Genomic DNA, 19,421 nt, shown 5'->3' on the forward strand with positions numbered 1-19,421 from the left:
CTGCTGCTGGCTATGAAGATGTCGTCCAAATAGATGAATGCAAAGTCCAGGTCGCATCCCACTGCGTCCATTAGCCGCTGGATTGTCTGTGCGGCATTCTTTAGGCCGAACGGCATTCGGAGGAATTGGAAGAGGCTGAACGGGGTGATGAATGCTGCTTTGGGGATGTCGTCCGGATGTACTGGGATTTGATGGTATCCCCGGATGAGGTCCACGTTGGAAAAGATCCTTGCGCCGTGTAGGTTTGCTGCGAAGTCTTGAATGTGCGGCACAGGGTAGTGATCTGGCGTTGTAGCCACGTTCAGTCTGCGGTAGTCACCGCATGGTCTCCAGCCCCCCCCCCCCCCCCCGTTGCCTTGGGCACCATGTGCAGGGGGGAGGCCCATGGGCTGTCGGACCGTCGTATGATCCCCAATTCCTCCATCTTCTTGAACTCCTCCTTCGCCAGTCGGAGCTTGTCTGGGGGAAGCCTTCAAGCATGGGTGTGAAGAGGTGGTCCCTGGGTTGGGATGTGGTGCTGTACTCCGTGTCTGGGCATGGCTGCCGTGAACTGCGTTGTCAGTACTGATGGGAAATATGCCAGGACCCTGGTGAATTCGTCGTCGGACAGCGTGATGGAGTCCAGGTCTGGGGCTGGCAACTTGGCTTCACCCAGGGAGAACGTTTGAAAAGTCTTGGCGTGGACTAATCGCTTCCCTTGCAGGTCGACCAGCAGGCTGTGGGCTCGCAGAAAATCCGCCCCCAGGAGTGGTTGGGCCACGGCGGCCAGCGTGAAGTCCCACGTGAACCGGCTGGAGCTGAACTGTAGCCGCACCGTGCGGGTGCCGTAGGTCCGTATTGTGCTGCCATTTGTGGCCCTCAGGGTGGGTCCCGGTTCTCTGTTGCAGGTGTCGTAACTCGTTGGAGGTAAGACACTGATCTCCGCTCCGGTGTCGACCAAAAAGCAGCGTCCCGACTGCTTGTCCCAGACATACAGGAGGCTGTCCTGATGGCCAGCCGCCGTAGCCATCAGCGGCGGCTGGCCCTGGCGTTTCCCGGGAATTTGCAGGATGGTCTACAGCAGCGGGCATCTGTGCTCCACCGCTGGTGGTAGAAGCACCATTGTTCGTTGGGCTCCTTACTCCCGTCGCCGGGTTTTGTTGGCTCTGCTGCCGGGCCTGGTCTGGTCTGCCGTTGGACACGCGGCTTGGTGACCTGTGCGATGGATGCCCCTCTCTCTTTCCTGGCATTCCACAGTACATCTGCCCGGGCCGCCACCTCCCAGGGGTTGCTGAAATCTGTGTTGTACAGCAGCAGGCATATGTCCTCGGGCAATTGCTCTAGAAACGCCTGCTCAAGCATGAGGCAGGATTTGTGTCCTTCAGCCAGGGCCAGCATTTCATTCATTAGTGCCGACGGCGGCCTGTCTCCCAAACCATCCAGGTGCATTAAGCGGCGTGCTCGTTCGCGCCGTGAGAGTCTGAAAGTCTTTATGAGCAGGGCTTTGAATGCTGTGTATTTGCCGTCCTCCGGGGGCGACTGTATAAACTTCTTCAAGGGAGCTCAGCACATAGTAGTAGCGAGTGGACTCCGAGGTTATCTGCCAAATGTGGAATTGTGCTCCCGCATAAGCGGGGTCGCAGCGTCCAGAAGCTTGGCAGTTTTAATGAAACTGCGTGAACAGATGCGGTGTTGGTCATCTCTGGTCCAAATATTGTTTGGGCCGTCAGGGTCACCTGTTGTAGCGGTGTGCTATACACAGCGCTAGAATAATGACATGTAGTCCGTGAGTTGGAGTTCCGATAAAAGAGATTTATTCAAACTTCACGGCCTCCTTTAAAGCCTTCCCATTCCCGCCCTCCTTGGGTGGGACTGCTGTGGGGAATGCATATTCCCAGACCCTTTCCATGTGCGGGATTTTCCCCCTGCTGGTGAAGATGGCCTGGCGCACTTTTTTGGGGCCAGCCTCTGTGCCGGCGCGCGCTATTTCGTGGGCCGGTTCATGTGTGCTGGAAATTGGGTCGCCACAAACTGATCCATTCTCCCATTTCATTTCACTCCCCTGCCTTCTCACCATAACCTTGATGCCCAGATACCTATCAATCTCTGCTTTAAATACACCCAATGACTTGGCCTCCGCTGCTGCTCGTGGCAACAAATTCCATAGATTCAGCACCCTCTGGCTAAAAAAATTTCTTCGCATCTCTGTTCTGAATGGGCGCCCTTCAATCCTTAAGTCATGCCCTCTCATACTAGACTCCCCCATCATGGGAAACAACTTTGCCACATCCACTCTGTCCATGCCTTTCAACATTCGAAATGTTTCTATGAGGTCTCCCCTCATTCTTCTAAACTCCAAGGAATACAGTCCAAGAGCGGACAAACGTTCCTCATATGTTAACCCTCTCATTCTGGGAATCATTCTAGTGAATCTTCTCTGTACCCTCTACAATGTCAGCACATCCTTTCTTAAATAAGGAGACCAAAACTGCCCACAGTACTCCAAGTGAGGTCTCACCAGCGCCTTATAGAGCCTCAACACCACATCCCTGCTCCTATACTCTACTCCTCTAGAAATGAATGCCAACATTGCATTCGCCTTCTTCGCCACCAACTCAACCTGGAGGTTAACTTTAAGGGTATCCTGTACGAGGACTCCCAAGTCCCGTTGCATCTCAGAACTTTGAATTCTCTCCCCACTTAAATAATAGTCTGCCCGTTATTTCTTCTGCCAAAGTGCATAACCATGCACTTTCCAACATTGTACTTCATTTGCCACCTCTCTTCCCATTCTTCCAATCTATCCAAGTCTCTCTGCAGACTCTCTGTTTCCTCAGCAGTACTGGCCCCTCCACCTATCTCCGTATCATCAGCAAAGTTAGCCACAAAGCCATCTATTCCATAATGCAAATCATTGATGTACAATGTAAAAAGAAGCGGCCCCAACACGGACCCCTGTGGAACACCACTGGTAACCGGCAGCCAACCAGAATAGGATCCCTTTATTTCCACTCTCTGTTTCCTGCCAATCAGCCAACGCTCTATCCATGTATGTAACTTTCCCGTAATTCCATAGGCTCTTATCTTGTTAAGTAGCCTCATGTGTGGCACCTTGTCAAAGGCCTTCTGAAAATCCAAATATACAACATCCACTGCATCTCCCTTGTCTAGCCTACTTGTAATTTCCTCCAAAAATTGTAATAGGTTTGTCAGGCAGGATTTTCCTTTAAGGAATCCATGCTGAGTTCTGCCTATCTTGTCATATGCCTCCAGGTACTCCGTAACCTCATGCTTGACAATCGATTCCAACAACTTCCCAACCACTGATGTCAAGCTAACATGTCTATAATTTCCTTTTTGCTTCCTTGCCCCCTTCTTAAATAGCGGAGTGACATTTGCAATCTTCCAGTCCTCCGGAACCATGCCAGAATCTATCGACTTTTGAAAGATCATTGCTAATGCCTCTGCAATCTCCACAGCTACTTCCTTCAGAACACGAGGGTGCATTCCATTTGGTCCGGGAGATTTATCTACCTTTAGACTATTCAGCTTTCTGAGTACTTTCTCTGTCGTAATTGTGACTGCGCACACTTCTCTTCCCTGCCACCCCTGAGTGTCTGGTATACTGCTGATGTCTTCCTCAAAAAATACTTGTTCAGTTCCTCTGCCATCTCCTTATCTCCCACTACAATTTCTCCAGCATCATTTTCTATCAGTCCTATATCTACTCTCATCTGTCTTTTACTCTTTATATACTTGGAAAAAGCTTTTAGTATCCTCTTGATATTATTTGTTAGCTTCCTTTCATAGTTCAACTTTTCCCTCTTAATGACCTTCTTAGTTTCCTTTTGTAAGCTTTTAAAAACTTCCCAATTCTCTGTCTTCCCACTAATTTTTGCTTCCTTCTATGCCCTCTCCTTTGCTTTAACTTTGGCTTTGAATTCTCTTGTCAGCCACGATTGCATACTTCTTCTATTTGAAAATTTCTTCATTTTTGGAATATACCTGCCTTGTACCTTCCTCACTTCTCGCATAAACTCCAGCCACTGCTGCTCTGCCGTCCTTTCCGCCAGCGTCCCTTTCTGGTCAACTTTGGCCAGTTCCCCTCTCATGCCACTATAATTTCCTTTACTCCACTGAAATACCGACACATCAGATTTCGGCTTCTCTTTCAAATTTCACAGTGAACTCAATCGTGTTATGATCACTGTCTGCTAAGAGTTCCTTCACCTCAATCTCTCCAATCACCTCCGATTCATTACACAATACCCAATCCAGTACAGCAGATCCCCTAGTGGGCTCAACAACAAGCTGTTCTAAAAAGCCATCTCGCAGACATTCTACAAATTCTCTCTCTTGAGATCCAGTGCCGACCTGATTTTCCCGATCCACTGGCATGTTAAAATCCCATAGAAACATTTTGAATGTTGAAAGGGTTTGACAGAGTAGATGTGGAAAGGCTGTTTCCCTTGGTGGATGAGTCCAGGACAAGAGGCCACAGTCTTAGAATTAGAGGGTACCCATTTAAAATAGAGATGAGGAGAAATTGTTTTAGCCAGGGGGTTGTGGATTTATGGAATTCGTTGCCACATACAGCTGTGGAGGCCCGATCATTGAGGGTGTTTAAGGAGGAGATTGATAGGTATCTAATTAGTCAGAGTATCAAGGGATATGGGGAAAAAGCCGGAAATTGGAACTAGATGGGAGAATAGTTTAGCTCATGCAGACTCAATGGGCCTAATGGCCTACTTCTCCTTTGTCTTGTGATCTTTTGAAGGTAGGAAAATGGGTTTTTGAGAGGGATAATAGATTGGCCATGATAGAATGGCGGACCAGATTTATTGGGCCAAATGGCCAAATTCTGTTCCAGTATCTTATGGTCTCATAGACTGGAAATTGAACAGGTTCTGTACTGCCAGAGTAGCATGTTGTGCTATCTGTGCGTATATTTGTTCTCAAAATAAACATATACAGATCATGGAATCTCACCTAGAAGTTGCTGTTTTCTGTGCTGGTGCGCTGCAATCTCATCCAAGGTGCTTTTCTTGGGCTCTGAGTTGATAGGAGTATGTCTTTGAGATAAGTCTCATTAGTCTGCTGAAAAATTCAAGATCCAGATACTGTGGAGCTTTATCTATGGCACTGATTATGTGAGTGGGCTGGTGAGATTTAAAATGAACTCAGCAGTTGTGTCTGGAATATAGAAACTTTTAAGTGTTTGGAACAGGGGGATTCTGGAATGTTTGTGTCATTGAGTCAGGGTGGAAATGTCTTCATGCGGGTCAATAATGTATAAACTCCAGAATCCTCTGTACATTTTATTGTTCAAATATGTCACAGATGTGTTCTGGTGCAGCCAATTGCTTGGTCTAATAAACAACATAATGGAAGATTTCTGATGCTCCAGACGATACAGTGCCTTGTAAAAGTATTCAGCTCCCAACCCTTTGGTCACATAAATGAGTATTGCAACCAGGGACTTTGATTAATTTAACTGAGAATTTTTATTTGTGTATCACATCGTCCTTTTTTTTCCACAGTACAGCCCAAAAGCAGGGAAAGTAGTAAAGTATGAAAAACTAGAAATTCAAAAACTGGAATGTCAGCAGTTCAGGAAGTATTCTTTGCTTAGTATTTAGTTGAAACACCTCTCCCAGCTATTACAGTTTCTTCTTCTTTTTGGATATATCTCTTATTAGCTTTGCACAATGTGATAGAGCAAGACTTGTCCATTCCTCCTTGCAAAATTGCTCAGGTTGCGTCAGATTAGTTGGGGAGCGGCAGTGGACAGTGATCTTGAGATCTTGCCAGAGATGTTTGATCAAGTTAAGACCATAAGATTAGAAGGCATAGAAGCAGAACTAAGCTAATCAGCCCATTGAGTCGGCTTTGCCATTGATCGTGACTGATCTATTTTTCTCTCAACCCCATTCTTCTGCCTTCTCCCGTAACCTTTCATCCCTGACTTATCAAGGATCTATCAACCTTTGCCTTAAATACACCCAATAACCTGGCCTCATACCTACCTCTGGCAACGAATTCCATAGATTCACCAACCGTCTGGCTAAAGAAGTTCCTCCTCATCTCTGTTCTTAATGGATATCCCTCTATTCTGAGGTTGCGCTCTCTGGTCCTAGACTCCCTCACTATAGGAAATATCCTCTTCATAATCACTCTATACCTTTCAACTTCCAATAGATTTCAATATGATCTCTTCTATATTTTAGTGAATACAGGCCCAGAGCCATCAAATGTGCCTCATATGATAAGCCTTTCGCTCCTGTGATAACTCTCGTGAACCTCCTTTGAGCCCTCTCCAATGTTAGCATATCGTTTCTTAGATAAGGGATCCAAAACTGCTCGAAATTTTCCAAGTGAAACCTCACCAGTGCCTAATAAAGCCTCAGAATTACATCCTTGTTTTCACATTTCATCCTGTAAGGTCAGGGCTCTGGGCCACTCAAGGACATCAATTTTCTTCATTTGAAGCCACTCCATGGTTACTCTGGCAGTGTGCCTTGGGTTGTTGTCCTATTGAAGCTGCAGAAGATCATGAACATGGCGCAGCACATCACACAAACCAATCTTCCGTCCGTGGACTCATTTTACACCGCACGCTGTCAGAGCAGTGCTGCCAGGATAATCAAGGACACAACCCACCCAGCCAACAGACTTTTCGTCCCTCTTCCCTTTGGGAGAACTTTCAGGAGCTTGAAGACTCGTACGGCCAGATTTGGGAACAGCTTCTTTCCAACTGTGATAAGACTGCTGAACGGATCCTGACCCGGATCTGGGCCGTACCCTCCAAATATCCAGACCTGCCTCTTGGTTTTTTTGCACTACCTTACTTCCCATTTTTCTATTTTCTATTTATGATTTATAATTTAAAATTTTAATATTTACTAATTTTAACTATTTTTAATATTTATAATCCAGGGAGTGTGAAGAGCAGAATCAAATATCGCTGTGATGATTGTACGTTCTAGTACCAATTGTTTGGCGACAATAAAGTATAAAGTAAAGTATTGAAAGATGTATGTCCTCCCCAGTTTAGGGGAGGCTAGAAGGTGTTTAGCGAGGATCTCTCTGTATTTAGCAGTATTCATCTTCCCATCAAATCTGACCAGACTTCCAGTCCGTGTTGCTGAAAGGCATCCCCATAGCATGATGCTACCTTCACCATACTTTACAGTAGTGATGGTGTAACCAGGCTGATCCACAGTATTAAGATTTACAGCACACTTAGTGTTGAGGCCAGAAAGTTCCACTTCAGTCTCATCCAAGCACAAGACCTAACTTCCACGTCTTTACAGTATCTTCTGAGTGATGCCTTGCAAAGTTTTTACAGGCAAAGATATGGCTTTTTTTTTTTAGCTGGGGCTACATCCTTGCTACTCTTCCATGAGTACCCTTTTTGTGCAAAGCCTTAGAGATTGTCGAGCCATGAACTTCGTCTTCAGTTGCGGCCACTGACTTCTGCATCTCACTCGCACTGACTTAGCATCACAGTGACCTCTCTTACAAGTGTCGTTCTTCGGTGATTAAATTTAAAGAGGCTGCCTGACCTAGGTAGTGTGGCTGTAGTTTCAAATTTTTTCCACTTTCTCATGATGGACTGCACTGAGCTCCAAGGTATGTTTAGTGCTTTTGAGATGGTCTTGTATTTTATTGTCAGGAATTGTTTGTTTGAAGACTTACATCAGCTACCAACATGTTGTTCAAAAACATTTGTACAATGGGTGTTTAGTGAAGGTTGTTAAGTCGCAAAATCAGTTTTAAACTCTGCTGGTATATCTGTAGTGAGTAAAGTGGTTTTGTTATTATTGATTCTAGTACAACATATTCTCCCAGCTTTTGCACCCCAGATAAGTGTTTGTTTTTGCTTCAGGAGTGCATATTTATAATAAATTAGATGATATAGGCCTGGTGTTATCCTTGATTCATATTTGAAGTTTAAATTCCACATAAAGTAACCAGAGCAGTATTTCTACTCTTAAGAAATATTGCAAAGGTACATCTGGTTCTGTCATGTAATAATGCTGAAAAACTATTTCATGCTTTTATATGGAATAGACTAGGTTACTGCGATGCACTTTTTACTGGCCTTCCTAAGCAATCTATTGACAAACTTCAACTCATTCAGAACAATGCTACTCAATTTTTAACTAAAACCATGATGAGGGAGCATATCACTCCCATCCTAATTACTCTGCTTTGACTTCCTGTATCTTTTAGAATTGATCTTAAAGTTCTCTTACTTATTTTTAAAGCTCTTCATTGTCTGGGACCAGAGTTCATCATAGAACTGATTTTGCTTTATAATCCTTCTCGAGCTCTCAGGTATTCTTTTGCCGGTCTATTAAATTTAACCATTGTCCCTCAAAAGATAATTAACAGGTCAGCTTTTTTGAACTACACTCTTAAACTGTGGAATTCAATGCCTAAAACTATAAGGGATGTAGACTCAGTTTAAACACCAGCTTAAAACCTATTAATTTAGCCTTACTTTTAACTAACATCTTCTTGTCGTTCATTGTCATGCTTATGTTTATTTTTATTTTTATGTTTGCACTTTATCTAATCGTGAAGCACTTTGAAGTACATCATCTGTATGAAAAGTGCTCTATAAGTTACCTTTATCATTTTGAGTTAAGTTTGTTTATTTTCCAAAATCAGCAGGCAATGACAATGTGGTTCAAGTCATCACTCTAGTTAATTTTGGCTTCAGAGTGCACAAGACCATAAGATATAGGGGCAAAATTAGGCCATTTGGTCCATCGAGGCTGCTCTACCATTCCATCATGGCTGATTTATTATTCCTCTCAACTCCATTCTCATGCCTTCTCCCTGTAACCTTGGGCACCCCGATTAATCAAGAAACTGTCAACCTCTATTTTAAATCCACCCAATGACTGTAGAAAACATTCTCTCCACGTGCCCTCTCTCTAGTCCTTTCAATATTCAGCAGGTTTCAGTGAGAATCCCCTCATTCTAAATGCCAGTGGATACAGGCCCAGAGCCATCATGTACTTTTCATATGTTAACCCTTTCATTCCTATAATCATTCTCATGACACATCTTTTCTTCGATAATGGGCCCAACACTGCTCACAATATTCCAAGTGTGGTCTGACCATTGCTTTATAAAGCCTCAGCATTGCATCCTTGCTTTTATATTCTAGTCCTCTTGAAATGAATGCTAAGATTGCATTTGCCTTCCTTACCAGTGACTCAGCCTGCAAGTTAACCTTTAGGGAATATTGCATGAGGACTCCCAAATCTATTTCTACATCTAATTTTTGAATTTTCTCCCTGTTCAGAAAATAGTCTAGGCCTTTATTCCTTCTTGCAAAGTGCATGACCATATAATTCTCTGTACTATATTCCATCTGCTACTTCTTTGTCCATTCTCTCAATCTGTCTGAATCCTTCTGCAGGCTCTCTACTTCCTCAGCACTACCTGCTTTACCACCTATCTTAATTTTGCATCATCTGCAACAACATCTGATGAAGTGAATGGCTTTCAGCACCATTTCTTCATTGTGTGTTCTGTGCAGGTAGTTTTAATGTTCCTGATTTGTTCTGTTAATTCCATGTATGTATTTTTTTCCTTCAGATTTTGAGCTGTGAAGTTAAACGCCAGCATGTCAACAGAAAAGGCAAAGGTTAGTAACTTAAATGAGTAGCTACACGATTGCATTCGTTGAACTGAAATTCGGCGTGGTTTAATAATGCCCGCTTCACTTACATAATTCATTTAAAATGCCTTTTGATAAAACATTCCTGAAATGGCCATAGGTGTTGTTGTAAGATGTTTGGAGAAGTGTGTGTGTGTGTTGCAACATTGGAGCTTTGTTACATTCATGCTTGTGTGAAGTCTGAAACAGATGGAACAAGTTGAAGCTCTCGCAATTGTAAATAATGCAAGAAAACGTGTATATTTTCCCTTGGCTGACGAGTCCACACTTTTGTTGGGGCGGGGGCAGGTGTTGGGTGGGTGCAGAGAGTAGTTAGTCTTAAAGTATTTGTAAACCCATTCAGAACAGAGGTGGAGAAATTTAAGCTAAAATTGATTATTAACTTTCAATTCCAAATTCGTCGGACTGTTCTTCATTTGGTTTACTTTCCAGTTAACTGGTACAATTAAATGACATCAATAGCTTTGATCAACCATAAATTTTAGTTATAAATATAAATTCCTTATTAAGGAAGTTCCTGGTACAAGTTTTAGGTATTTCACTGCGTTATCTGGAATTGTTTAATTATTTGCAACTATTTCTTGAACAGTATGAGAAGAAAGCAGTTCATTAAGTGCAGCGATTGTTCAAACTTCAAACCAGTTTTCCTGTATATACATGATTGTCTTTGCAGTTTCTGTTTTCTCTGATTTAAGGTTTACTATCTGTGCCCCACCTAAACAAAGATCTAGGAAATGTGAACAATACACCAGATTGAAGAATTATGGTGAACCCAGGCTTACTAGACTATTAAAATTAAAATAGGCTAATAAAACAGTGGGATAAGTTGCAACAGTATCTGGAAGAGTGGCGGAGGGAGGAGTGCATGATTTGTGATACATGTGTATTCTAGTTAGTACACATGAACTAAAAACTGTTCACATGTCAGCATTTATTGTCAGTGGCAGTTCTGGTGTCGGGGCTCAGCTGCCATCTTCTCCTCCGCACAGGTTCATTGTGTTATATACACATTATTTTTGTGCACAATAGCCTATGGATTTAATGTTCTTTTATCTATTCTTTAATACAATCTCAAACTCAAGCGAACATTTGAATTGCTGCTTATCTGATTACTTTAAATGCAGAATAGTCTTCATGTCACATTCAGTGATCTGCAGTGTGGGCAGTTATATCCTTAAATCCTTCTGAGGTTTGTAACTTTTCTCATAATGTTTTTATGGAAGATGCCTAATAGTTGCCTGAATAGCTCAGGATGAAGAAACAAACTTTTTAGTTTTAAGAAGGGATACACTTGGTATGCATCTGTTGTTTAGTTTGCATTTCTATGAGTTCTGTCTGGAGCTCTCTTCAGATGTGTTTAGTTTTTTCATACAACATGTAGTGGTAACTTGTGTTCCATGTGCTGTGCATGTAAGCATTACAGTGAACTGTGCCTTTTCATTCTCCAAAGGGCTGAGGAAGTTCTGTTTCTAAACAACAATATGCCATTACTGTGTTCAGGGAAAACGGTTGCATGCCATGCTTTACAATTCCATTTTATACCCTTTGGCAAATTTAGCTTTGCTCCTTTTCATCTTATCCACAGGTTTCAATTTTGTTAACAAGTTTAATGTACGGTACTTTTTTATTATGAGTCATTCATAAACTCAGCATTACTGCATACTGTTGTCCATCTCATCAAAAAATTCTGTCAAATTAGTCAGATAGGATTTGATCTGAACAGGTCCATGCTGCTTCTTTATTGGCTTGTGCTGGTTCAAGTGGTTTATCAATTCGCACCCCCCCTCCCCCAACGCACAATGTTTGAACACATAAGACATAAATGTTTCATTTTACTTGGCTAACAATTTCCATATAAAAATTATTAAGAAGATTTAAAGGGATAAAAGTAAAAATTAATGTTTCAATGCAAGTATAAATTAAAACGATGAAATCATTAGTGGCTGTTTTGAATCCTTTACATATCTTGGATAAGATCTAATTATGTTATATTAGCCCAGTTACATTTCAGGAATGGTTTCTAGGAGCTCAAAGTATCAGTATTGTTGAATACAGTTTCTTCTTATTGATCAAGACTAGTTTAAAAAAAGGTAGTATGCAATGGTGAACAAATAAACAAATGATCAAGTTCAGCACAGCTATCCTGATAACAGAGGAGTAGTTCATACATTTCTCTTAAAACAATACAATTAAATTAGATTTACTGATGGGACACTTAAAAATGCTTTAAATGGAAAGTGTAATTGAGTAGACATTGATAAGTATTGCTCTGCCATCTGAGGCTCTAAGGTTATGTTGAACTGTAGAGACAGCTTCTCTCTCCGGCATAATGCTAAGAACGCATCCTTGGTGGGGGAGGAGGGGCGGGGAGGAGATTATATGATTAGAGTCATAGAGTTGTACAGCGTAGAAAGAGCTCCTTTGGTCTAACACTTCATGTTTATTTGCATAAATTCCCTATCCCTCTATGCCTTGGTTATTCAAATACATATCCGGGTAAAAGAACAATTCATTTGAAAACTCAATTTAATATTACTTAATATAGTGATTGAGAAATTTGTACTAAGGTAGAACATTGTTAACCTGTGGTTTGCTTGTTCTGAAATGCTAGTGGTTTGGCATTCCGTCCCTATTTCTCTTTAAATTCTCACAGCTCTATTTCCCACACTTTTAAGTTCATAAGGCTTTGTGAAAATATTGTCATACTACTGTGTAATATCTAAAAACATGAATGTGTTCAGATGTTAATAGTTGCAATAGCTGATAGTCTGGAAAATCTGCTGGCCTGGAATTGCCAAGGCCCTGAAGGTGCTGGGTTATCAGAATTTTATTGAATGTGTGTTGGCATAAGCTGAACAGGGAACCAGCTTGACCAAACCAATAATTTGTGGAACTCTGTATGTATTTAGCTCATCCCTTAGAAGTTGAACTTGTTAAAGTAGAGAATATGTCATGTAAATGATAGCATTGTTTATGTGGTGCAGTTTCATGGTAAGCTATTGTAAGCTGAGAGCAGCACATGTTTATTATGGCTTTACAGTGTATTGAGGAATTTGGGTCATGCCCTAAACAGATGAGCATCTGTGTCAAGAAGGATTTACTCAGGAGTTGTGAGGATGGATTTTGGATGGAGTGGGAATGGTAGTGGTAAATTTCTCGTAATTGGTGAACTACCTTTCTTTGTGTGTAGGACTTCCGTAGTTTGGTTTCACCACCTAAATTTGGTTTATCTTTTATATGTGACTTGGTAAGTGGTTATACGGACCGCTCTTGTCTCTTTCCTGAGCTGAGTGGGTTGATACAGTGCCTCCCTATTAACTGTATTTATTCGTTATTTTAACCTAGGTGTGAGATTTATGATTTGATAAATGATGCTGTTTCGTTCCATGTTGCAGCATTAACTATTCAGACAGTTGTGCATCAGTATAGCTTATCATGCCAGTCGCCAATTTGTTAGCAATGGGTTTTGTTTTTTTATATATATATATATATATATATAGTTCCTAAAATGTTGAGTGTGTGTATTCAGGATTCTGTACCACCTCTCTGAGGGTAGTAATAAGAGAGCATGTCTTGAGTAATTGGGAGTGTGTTCTTAATAATGGATGCCAACTTTTTCAGCCATGGCCTTTTGAAGATGTTCTTTGCTGGTGAGGCTTGTGCCCATGATGGAGCAGTCCGAATTTGCAACCCTCTGCATCTTTTTCTGATCCTGTGCCGTGGGCGCTCCATACCAGACAGTGATGCATCCAGTTGGAATGCTGTCCGTGGTACATCTGTAGAATTTTACGAGTCTTTGGTGACAAATCAATTCTGAATTATAACTGCTGTTGTGCCTTTCTTGTAATTACATCTATATGTTCGACCCAGGATAGATCTTCAGAGGTGTTGACACCCAGGAACTTGAAAACTGGTCACCTTTTCCACTTGTGATTCCTTGATGAGGAGGACTGATGTGTGCTCCCTCAACTTGCCCTTCATAAAATCCATAATCAGTTCCTTGGTCTTACTGATGTTGAGTGCAAGGTTGTGACACCACTCAACCAGTTGATCTAGCTCGCTCCTCTAGGCCTCCTGCTCACCATCTGAAATTCTACCAACAATCAGTGTTTTGTCAGCAAATTTGTAGATGGTGTTTCAGTTCAGGGGTGTGGCGCGTGACCAAGTGGCTAGGGCGTTGGGCTCACAACCTGAAAGTCGTGGGTTCAAGTCTTGGCCAAGGCAGCGTGTTGTGTCTTTGGGCAAGGCACTTAACCACACACTGCTCCAGTTTCACCCAGCTGAAAATGGGTATCGGCAAATGCTGGACGGTTAACCTCGTGATAGACTGGTGTCCTATCTGGGGGGGGGGGGGAGTCTCGTACTCTCAGTTGCTTCACGCCACAGAAACCGGCATAAGCACCGGCCTGATGGGCCAGTTGGCTGGGGACAGACTTTAACTTTAACCTTTAACAGTTTGGGGAGGGGTGGGATTGCTAATTCTACACAGCTGAAACTTAGTCACCTTATTTTTGCCGGAAAAGGTTGCGCAAACTGTTCTGACAATTTTCTTATTTTTTCCAATGCCTCTGACGACTAACTATGGAAAAATTAAATAAAAATTCATAGTCCTCTTATCTCAGTAATTTTCTTAAAGGCATCCAGCATTGTTGGAGACTTAGCCTCATCTGCACAGACTCTTACAGTTGTATTGAGATAAGCATAACGTCCTCATAGTCATGAGATTGAAGTTTCAGGTAACTGTTATGTGCATGGTCATAGAGGAAATGGCATGGAGGGGGTGGATGAAGTCACTTTTCACAAATCCCTGTGCATTCTGTGAAAAGTGTCTTCCAGTTTTTAAGGCCCAGTGTATTTTTTGCAAAGCTGCATTCAGACTCAGTTGAATGAGAGGTAAAGCTTTCAGCAGAATCATCACCAACCCTTTTGTTTGTTGTAGAAAAAATGAACCAGGAATCATTTTATTGGCAGGACTTGTCACTTCTTTTTCTGTGACTAAGCAGCTAGTGTTTAGCCTTCACTATAGTCCCCAATAACGAAATTCTCAAATGACAATAGCTATCAGTGTTTTGAGGGTAAATAACATATTCAACATACTTAATTTATAGATGAGAGATAATTAATTGAAGCTGTTTGTGGAATTGGTTATTAATTTGTATTAGAACTTTTATGCATTACATTCTAGTATGGAAACACCAAGGCCCTTGAACAGAAAATCTTCAAAAAAGTAGTGGATTCGGCCCAGCACATCAAGGGTAAAGCCCTCCCCACCATTGAGCACATCTACATAAAGTGTTGTCACAGGAAATCAGTACCCATCCTCAGGGACCCCCACCACCCAGGATGTGCTCTCTTCTCACTACTGCCATCAGAATTAAGGTACAGGAGCCTCAGGAGTCGCATCACCAGGTTCAGGAACAGTTACTACCCCTCAACCATCAGGCTCTTGAACCAAGGGCGATAACTTCACTCAACTTCACTTGCCCCATCATTGAAATGTTCCCATAACTCACTTTCAAGGATTCTTCATCTCAGGTTCTCAATATTTATTATTTATTTATGTAATTCCCACCCCCCCCCCCCCCCTGTAATTTGCCCAGTTTGTTGTCCTTTGCATAGTGGTTGAGTGCCCGAGTTTGTGTGGTCTTTCATTGATTACATTATAGTTAAAATTCTATTATGGATTTATTGAGTATGCCTGCAAGAAAATGAATCTCAGGATTGTATATGGTGACATGTGCACTTCGATAATAAATTTACTTTTGAACTTTGAGCTTTTGTTCTTGGTAGAGTAATTTCCTTTATTAATTGACAGAGGTCTATATTAAAAATTGAGCTGAGGTAAACAATTACTCTGCATTTTATAGGATAAAAATATAAAAGATTGATAAAGATGCACAGCATTTTAAAGTACTGTGAATTTCTGTGGGGGGGGGGGTGGTGTGGAGGCATGTGACCAACAAGCCACCACTGTATTTTTAATGACCAGCGCAAGTTATTGTTGTGTTAAAATGTTTTTGCAGGATTATGGTGGGAAGTTCAAGTTCATTTATTGTTACGTTTTAGCTTGGGTTATACAGTTATTCGCATGTATGTTTGTGGGTCACCCTGACTGTAACTGGGGTGTGTAATAATCAGCTCCCTCATCTGTATGTGACTGAGCAAGTTCTTCCCTGGGTCGTAGTGCCCGGTCTGTTTTTGTGTTTATCACAGTGAAAACAGTTGTTAAGTTATGCAAGCTGTTCTCGTCTGTTATCCAAATATCTATCTATCTATATATATATATATATATATATATATATATATATTCTGAAGTAGACAACCTAGAATAATTATATTATATAAGTAATTGGATTGTTTTGCAAGGTATTATTATAACAGGAGTTGGTACGTGGCCAAGTGGTTAAGGTGTTGGTCTAGTGTTTTGAAGGTCGCTAGTTCGAGCCTTGGCTGAGGCAGCGTGTGTGTCCTTGAGCAAGGCACTTAACCACACATTGCTCTGCGACGACACCAGTGCCAAGTTGTATGGGTCCTGATGCCCTTCCCTTGGACAACATCGGTGGTGTGGAGAGGGGAGACATGTAGCATGGGCAACTGCTGGTCTTCCATACAACCTTGCCCAGGCCTGCGCCCTGGAAACCTTCCAAGGCGCAAATCCATGGTCTCATGAGACTAATGGATGCCTATATTATAACAGACGAATGTTCATTTCATTGTAGTACTGTAATTAAGAGTGAATCCTGTGCTGGAAAAGTGTGCTTTCCTCAGAAGAAATAAGGTTTTGATAGGACTCAAGTGTGATGATGAGTCTCAGCATCAGACACTCTTCCTTCTGACTTGCCAAGGAGTGGTGGGTAACTGCGGTAAACACATTGGGGAGTTGGAGAATTTTATTCTCAAAATATGAAGATATGAGAATAGTCTGATGTAAGTTCCATATCACTTAGGGCACATATTCTAGTTAATTCATTGTAAATATTTTTATTTTGGCAGTATATTTCACATTGTAACAAACACTGTCAATAACATTCTTCTGGGCGATCTTCTAGTCCAGTTTCTCTCCACAACTCAGGATTTGTGGAGAGAACTTGCCTCACTACAGGAATGATGTGGAAACCATAGAAAGGGCGCAGAGGAGAATTACAAGGATGTTGCCTGGATTGGGGAGCATGCCTTATGAGAATAGGTTGCGTGAGTTCGGCCTTTTCTCCTTGGAGCGACGGAGGATGAGAGGTAACCTGATAGAAGTGTACAAGATGATGAGAGGCATTGATTGTGTGGATAGTCAGAGGCTTTTTCCCAGAGCTGAAATGGTTGCCACAAGAGGACACAGGTTTAAGGTGCTGGGGAGCAGGTACAGAGGAGATGTCAGGGGTAAGCTTTTTACTCAGAGAGTGGTGAGTGTGTGGAATGGGTTGCTGGTGACGGTGGTGGTGGCAGATACGATAGGGTCTTTTAAGAGACTGCTAGATAGGTTCATGGAGCTTAGAAAAATAGAGAGCTATGGGTAACCCCCGGTAATTTCCAAGGTAACGACATGTTCGTCTCAGCTTTGTCTGCTGAAGGGTTGTGTTATAGGTTTTCTATGTTTCTACGTAAATGCTCACCATATTGGTGTCAGGAGTGGGATCAGAAATTGATGATGAGACGGAAGAGCTGAAGACTGGGTGTGCGGGAGAAGGACCTGGGAACCGAGCATTGTGCCTTCCCAGGGAATGCTGACAGGCTAAGTGTGCCCAGGTTCCCCAAGCTGGGGGACATAGCGGGGCACCTCACCCACCTCCGTCTTGGCCCGCCGTGGAGAAGCAAATACACCAGAGCCATGGGAAGATCGGCACCATGACAGAATGCCGCCTGAGCAAGAGGAAGACTTACGGCCCTTGACAATTAATGCCATAAGATCCATCCTGAACCTCCCAAATACAATGGTACCAGCAGCCTAGAGCCTTACCAGGAAGTCAAACTTGCCACATGGCACAATGGGTGGGGCCCCACCAAGACGGTGGTATTCTTTGTCCTGGCATTGGACAGTGCCTGTGGGCCCTCCTTGACCTGACGCCGGCTGAGCTGCGTAACTATAGAGCCCTCAGAGCGGTACTTCGAGCAGAGGCCTTTGGAGGAAGCAGTGACGGAAGAACTGTGCAGCAGACAGCTCCCTATGGGAGAAAGCCGGGGGTGTTTGCAGCAGATCTCCATCACTGTGCTGGGCATGGCTACCTACAGTTCCCACTTGTGGCCTGGGGAGAGCTTGCTCTCTATGCCTTTGTAGGCCAGACGCCAGAGTGCCTTTGGCAGTATGTTTGCCTGGCATCACCATCATCGCTGGCTGAGAATGCTGGCAGAGCTGGAGAAGCAATTTTAGGTTCCCAAGGTATGCCAGCCTCCCCCACATGCCATGAAGCCAGTCTTGTGTCACTGAGGCAGTGGTGGAGCCTGTGAGAAAGGCCCAACCAGCGCTGTGCTGACCCCACCGGGTACCACAGAACAATCTCTGATACTGTTGTGGCGAGGCAGGCTACTGGGCCTGGAACTGCTCTGTACCAGCACCACGCCACAGCCCAGTGCAGCCATCGGAAATGGACGGTGCTTCTCGAGACCTCCAGCAGGGTCGCTCCATTGTTGCCTCTTTGGGTGAGCCGTTTGGGTGTAGAGCTAGGCTCATATGTGGACTGTGTGGTGGAGGGCATCAGATGCCATGCAGTGGTGGACACGAGGTCAACCATCACCATCATCCGTCCGGGTGTCCTCCCCAGCATGGACTAGCCATCCCCGCCTGGCTGGACAGCAACAGTGGTCCAGCTGGCTATGGTCACCTACGACTGTGCGATGATGAGAGGGAAGAGGTGGGAAAAAGAAAAAAAAAGACCACAATGTCTGGCAAACGGACATCCAGTTGTCCTGCATCATTGGGCTGGACTTACTGTCCCACTGGGGTGGGGGGGTGGTGGTGTGCGGTGGGAGTGGCTGGCAACACTACCTTGGCACTGAAACCGTGGCTCTCCGGCAGGGCAGCTCCAGGAAGTGGACCAGGCAGGCGCAGCAGCAACCACCACCAGTCTTGCAGAGGCCCATGGTACTGCAGCACACTTTGCATTGGCTCAATGCACTGCAGCGGAACCAGGGGCAAGATGCAGTGGCAGTGAGGTAGACCTTTCCACCATCGACCAGCAGCTGCGTGGCGAGCAGGTGAGCAGTCCTATGCTGGCCTGGGTGAGGGGGATGGCTGAGTGTGGGACAGCGGCTGGAGTGGGCAGGGGTCTCCACGCTGGATTCAGAGACCAAAGTCCTGTACTCTCAGTGGGGAATGCTGAACATGCACGACTGGTTGCTGTTCCAGCGGTGGCTGATTTCTGACGGCAACAGACATCTCCTGCAGTTGGTGGTCCCCCAGGAGCTCCGTGCCACGGTGCTGCAGTCAGTGCATGGGCTGGTGGAGGCCGGCCATTTCAGTGTTGCAAAGACATTGGGCAGGCTGCACAAACGCTTCTACTAGCCTGGGTACAGACAAGACAAGACGTGGAGCTGTGATGCTTGCACATCCCAGAGGGGCCAGGCCATGTGTCTAGGCACCAATGGAGCAGCACCTGGTGGGGACCCCACTATGGGTCCACTGGATCTCCAAGAAGAAGGGACTATTTCTTCAAGCTGGGAAGCCACTGAAGAGGGGCTGGGAGATGTACTCGACCGCATCTTCGATGTGGTATATCGGACGGCAGAAGGCAGTTGTGCTGCACTGGGACTGGCT

General features: G+C 43.8%; 1 protein-coding gene across 7 annotated transcripts in view; it reads left to right on the forward strand.

The window, feature by feature from the left end:
* Window positions 1-19,421, forward strand: part of LOC140188835 (septin-2) — a 200,429-nt gene that overhangs the window by 21,144 nt on the left and 159,864 nt on the right. For all 7 annotated transcript variants that reach the window (XM_072245497.1, XM_072245489.1, XM_072245521.1 and 4 more), the window contains one exon: window positions 9,595-9,643. In XM_072245497.1, coding sequence (XP_072101598.1) covers window positions 9,623-9,643 — 21 coding nt within the window. In that variant the 5' untranslated portion in view covers window positions 9,595-9,622. The remainder of the gene's footprint in view (window positions 1-9,594; window positions 9,644-19,421) is intronic.

The sequence above is a fragment of the Mobula birostris genome, chromosome 2 (genome assembly GCF_030028105.1).
Source record: "Mobula birostris isolate sMobBir1 chromosome 2, sMobBir1.hap1, whole genome shotgun sequence".
Lineage (NCBI taxonomy): Eukaryota > Metazoa > Chordata > Chondrichthyes > Myliobatiformes > Myliobatidae > Mobula > Mobula birostris.